The sequence below is a fragment of the Quercus lobata genome, chromosome 7 (genome assembly GCF_001633185.2).
Source record: "Quercus lobata isolate SW786 chromosome 7, ValleyOak3.0 Primary Assembly, whole genome shotgun sequence".
Taxonomy (NCBI): domain Eukaryota; kingdom Viridiplantae; phylum Streptophyta; class Magnoliopsida; order Fagales; family Fagaceae; genus Quercus; species Quercus lobata.
Genome location: NC_044910.1, coordinates 32,449,479 through 32,455,173, shown reverse-complemented (window position 1 = coordinate 32,455,173; position 5,695 = coordinate 32,449,479). Strand labels below are relative to the sequence as shown.

At 33.3% G+C, this 5,695-nt stretch overlaps 1 protein-coding gene across 1 annotated transcript; it reads left to right on the top strand.

Moving 5' to 3' along the window:
* The first annotated feature begins 1,361 nt into the window (after positions 1-1,361).
* On the top strand, positions 1,362-4,088 carry LOC115954162 (protein DETOXIFICATION 53). Its single transcript, XM_031072067.1, has one exon. It carries the CDS (start codon positions 1,483-1,485, stop codon positions 2,884-2,886), a length of 1,404 nt encoding a protein of 467 aa, XP_030927927.1. The 5' UTR covers positions 1,362-1,482; the 3' UTR covers positions 2,887-4,088.
* Positions 4,089-5,695: the final 1,607 nt, after the last annotated feature.

Sequence of the window (5,695 nt, the reverse complement as noted above, 5' to 3'; positions counted from 1 at the left end):
GGTCTCATGAAGTTGATTTGAAAACTAAGAACTGTTTGTTTTTAATTAAAAGAAAGCTTTATCTAATCTGGTCTTTGTAAATATCATATAGTATTTACGCCTTTTTTTATTATTATTGTAAAAAAGAGTATTAATTAATTTCAACTTTTAAAATTGTTGCTTTCACACCCATCTCATGCGATAAGATCCATAAAGTAACAAATAAAACAGAGTAATGCCACGTACACAAAAAATCTCATAACTTTTACCACAATTTACAACTCGCCATATTACAAGTTGTGGCAATAATTGTGGGTTTTTTTTGTGTCATACCATTTTCCAATAAAAATACAATTACAAAGGTGATAATTTTTGGACTTAAGGTCAAGCTTGGATTCTTTGAAATAGTGACACGTGTCAACTTTTAGAAAGTGTCACAATTTGACCAAGTTCAGTGCATTAAATGCATTGGACCTAACATTTACCTTCTTTTTTTTTTTTTTAATAAACTAATTTGTGTACTTAATAAATCTAACCTCCTGAGCTGCTTTAAAATTCCTTTTTTTTTATTTTTTATTTTTTATATATTGGGAATAGCAAAAGAGTTTGACCTGAAAATCACATGCCCGAAAATCATGGTTGATTCCAATAGCAAAGGCATCTTGGCAAAGTGAATTTCTTTACAGGCTTGACTTCTAGAAACTAGAAAGGCCAATATGCTAGAGTACAAATCTGGAGGGTACTTTCAAGTTCACAAAGTTATTCGCACTTCACTATTTTTTAAGCAACTTGCTTGCTTGATTCATTTCTTTTCAGATGGATGCAACTTGCCTCATGTTTATAGCGAAAAGTTCAAATTTCATCTTTTACACTTGTGTTATGACTTGTGACCTGCATAAAGCCACCATGTTTTGTAGCTTTGGTGATTCACTTGTAACTATAACATGATCATTTTTTTTTCCAAACCTTAAAATGTTGAAAGAGCTGGCAGTACTAGTGCTCGTGATAACTGCAAAGGAACATAGAAATCAATAAGCCATATAACATGTTGTGATTAATGTGTGATAAAAAGGTAAGGACATCAGTTGTGGATCTATATAAAACTGATGTAACTCTAATTACAATTTATCATCTTAACAAGTTGTGAAAAGGGTTGTTAAAAAAGTAATGTCTTCTTAGCATATTACAAAAAACTTAAAGCACCCATAAGTTGCATTTGTACGTTTTTAATGAAGCCATGCCTTCTGCATGACTGCTGAATTTTGTGCACACTTTTGCTGCCTGGTGAACTTGTGCACTTCACATGTCTCTGCTGCACACTATGTATTTTCTCTGGTCCAGTTGTTTCGAACGGAACATAATTTCTTTCTTAGAAAAATTGTTACAATAGTGAAAGTTTTGATACCAATTTTCTGTGTGAAAGGGTCTTCAAATTTGCTAATTCATGTATCCTATTGAAATATTGCACTTTTGAGTCTAAATTAACAATGTCAATTCACGCAGATGGGAGAAGAGGTACAAGCATTGTGCAAGATTGCAGGGCCCATAGTGATGACAGGCTTGCTGTTATATTCAAGGTCCGTTATTTCCATGCTCTTCTTGGGTCGTCTTGGAAAATCAGAACTAGCTGGGGGCTCACTAGCAATTGGGTTTGGAAATATCACAGGACTCTCAATCCTCAGAGGCCTATCCACAGGAATGGAACCAATTTGTTGCCAAGCCTTTGGAGCCAAGAGATTGTCAGTTCTCAGCCAAACCTTTCAGAAAACATTGTCTCTACTCCTACTTGTTTCCATATTAATCTCATTCTTATGGCTAAACGTGGAACCCTTATTTGGATGGTTGGGCCAGGACCCAGAGATCACAAGAGTTGCTAAAGTTTACTTGGCTTTCTCAATTCCTGAATTGATAGCCCAAGCCCATCTATACCCACTAAGGATTTTCTTAAGAACCCAAGGCATAACCACCCCACTAACAATAGCTGCAACTTTTGCAGCCATTCTACACGTACCCATTATCTATTTTCTTCAAGCTCACTTGAAATTAGGGGTGGAAGGTATTGCATTGGCTACTGCTTTTAATACTGCTAACTTAAATGTGGGCTTGATAATATATATGCTTGTATCAAACAAACCAATAAAGCCTTGGCAAGGAGCTACAATTCTCTCAGCCTTTCAAGGCTGGGGACCATTGCTAAGTTTAGCACTTCCTAGTACTGTTTCGGTGTGCTTGGAGTGGTGGTGGTATGAAATAATGTTATTTCTTTGTGGATTATTGACTAATCCACAAGCTAGTTTGGCTGCTATGGGAATACTTATTCAAACAACAGGCTTTCTCTATGTGTTTCCAATTTCTATAAGTTGTGGCATAACAACCAGAGTTGGACATGCTTTGGGGGCTGGTCAACCTTCACGTGCACAATGGACATCTATTATTGGACTTACTGTGGCATTTGCTTTTGGATTCTCAGCCTTAATTTTCTTGTCAGTTGTGAAGACAGTGTGGGGAAAGTTGTTCACTGATGAGTCACAGATTCTTGATTTGGTTTCAGCTGCACTTCCTTTAGTGGGGTTATGTGAACTTGCAAACTCTCCACAAACAGCTTCTTGTGGGGTCTTAACTGGGACAGCAAGGCCTAAACTTGGTGCAAGGATTAATTTGTGTGCATTTTATATCATTGGATTGCCTGTGGCTATTCTCACTACTTTTGTGTTCAAAGTTGGCTTGCAAGGCCTATGGTTTGGGATGCTTGCAGCACAGTTTTCATGTCTGTGTATGATGGGGTATGCATTGATTCACACAGATTGGAAGCACCAAACTAAAAGGGCTGAGGAGCTAACTCTTTCTGTGGGAGAGAAGTCAGAGAGAGATGATTTGGAATGTGGCCTGATTACAACTGATCTCTAGGTGCTAAACATATGAACTCATTTTTTGGCAAGAGTTTCAAGGATATATCTTTTTGCAGATTTTCTCAGGAGTTTGGACCCGCAATCAACTGAAATCATCAATATATAACGATACATAACCGAGTACAAATTAAATAAACCTTGGTGGAGAAACTCAGGGCTACATACATTCTCAACATTGAAAAGAAACCAAAACTGTATCCGTCAGTTGTGGATCATCAGATGCATGGTTGATTCTTTTCTTTGTCTGGGAACCACATTCTTTCACTTCATGAGTTCTCTTTGCGCATCTTTGTATGCAGGGTTGAAGCCAGCGAAAGATATATTAACACTCACACACATGCACATTCTTTGATTTTTTGTTCTTTTTGGTCAGTTAATTTAGTTCACTAAATAGTTTGCTGCACATTTTGCTTCATAGAAAAATATTAATCTAAAATAAAATTCAACAATGTTGCTGTATTAGCTAATGAGACACATCTAATCATCTATAGGAGAAAATAATATTTTTTGTGTTACATTAGTCAATACAGTTGTATGGTTGAATTTACTTGAACAATCTGCGATATAATACAACACATAAGAAAATAAGAAATTTAATCCAGTGGATTATTCATACTGTCTAACCAATTTTAGAGCAGTAGTCTCCATCTCAGCCCCACCATCAACTTTTGATACATTCTAAACATTAATACATTACCTCGAGGATGAAATCTTGATCACTTAGCAGTTGTATCTAGATTAGACCTCAAGTAGATAGGGAAAAGAAATGTGCCAAGTGCACCAAACATAAAAATATAAGCAATTTTTCAATATAAATACTATCAAATAATATCACGATTCACGACAAAACTCACCAATTGATTTTTGGTATAAACAATGATTGAACCCATATCCTTTATTTGCGAGACAAAAAATTTTACCAATTAAATTAACAGGAACCCACGACAAAGCATTTCAACGTAATGGATTCAAAGAAATATGTAAAATTTTGGTCCCAGCCAAAAGCAGCCAATCGTATCCAAAACATCCCATCCTATACATTTAGTGACTGAAAATGGATAAAGAAAACAGATCGTTGTACCTCATTGAATAGAAGGAATCACAACAGGGATTAACCGAACAAGAATGGTAGAAGAATAGTATGTGGTAATGTACAAACCTACAAAAAAATAAAAGCCTACTTTCTAAGCCTAGGACCAACCTGTGGGGTTGGTCATAACTCATAAGCCTTCTAAAGGTTAATCTTTATAAGCTCTATTGAGGTGTTCTTCTTCTTCTTTTTGCTTCTAAATTGGACTATTGAAGTGGTTGACCTACCTTTAAACGAATTCTTTGGACCCAAACTTGTGTGAATTTACAATATTCTCTTTCTATTATAATTCAATAGTTAAGGGAGGAGAGATTTGAATTTCTTTTTATTATACTCTAGCACACTTTTTAACAAAAAAATTTCAACAAAAAACTAAGTAAGTTGTTCTCGATTTCCAAACAAACTTAGATATTTACCTATTGAGCTTGATGCAGGGGCTGTGGTACAAATGCATACTAGTCAACCAAGTTAGAAACAATTTCTTCCTGCCTTTTATTAATGACTGTGGGTACCTGATGTCATGATACAATTAAACTGATTCGATTTAACAGATTTCCTATTGGGAAACAAATAAAGCAGCTGATGCTTTTGGCGATCGAACTTGAGAAGACAATAGGAAGTGGACTTTGCTATCCATGGAATGCCTCCAAAGATCAGTCTCTCTCACATTTTGCTTTTTTGATAAGTGTGCCATGTATGATACTACTAAGTTTTTAGCTGCATTTTGTTTCTTTCTTTAACACATCATAAAAAATAAAAAATAAAATAAAAATAATAAAAAGGTGGTGATTCATAATATTTATTTTAAAATAAAATTAAAACTACTCCTTGATAAATCATTATGATGCTTTTAGCTAGTTTTCAATATTGATTTTTGTAATGATATACTAATAATCACAATTAATATCCATTCTTGTTTCTAGATAAAACCAACCAAAAAAAAAAAAAAAGATGTTAACGGGATCAGGCTGAACCCATTAGCCCGTGATCTCACATCACCACTAACAGATAAAAATTGATTAATATTCTCTGGTGGCGTTTGTGGCTTTGATTGAAGATATCATAGAACAATAACTTTAGCTACATGCTAAATTTTATAACTTATTCATAAAGGACTTGTTTTTAAGTAAAATTTATAATAATTTTAAATTTTTAGCAAAAATGATGTTGCTAATTATTTTATGGGAAAATGATATTGCATTAATTACAATTTATCATCTCAAATAATGTTAAAAATTATAAAATTTTTGTGTCTATGGTTTGTGATGGTCATAGCCTCGTAGGGTTGTAAATGAGTCAAGCCAAGTTGAGTAATAAAAGTTTATATTTTTTTTTTTAATTTTATTTAGAATACGAGTCGAGTTCGAACTCATCACCAAACAAGATTATATTTTCAAGTTTGGTTTATTTTATTGTCAAACAAATCAAGCTTTTTTATGAGTTACTTTTTAATTTATTATTTTCTCATATATAATAAAATTATGGCTAAAATTTTTTACTTATTCACAAATCAATGAATTTTTACTATGAATAGACTAATTATGTTATTAGTAAACTATCAATGATAATTTTATATTATTTAAAACTATTTACAACTTTACACAATTTAATCTCAAGTCTATATAAGTATATTTATGACAAATATATGTATATATATATATATATATATAAAATATCATTTAGTATTAAATCAAACTTTATTCTCATAAGCTTGATC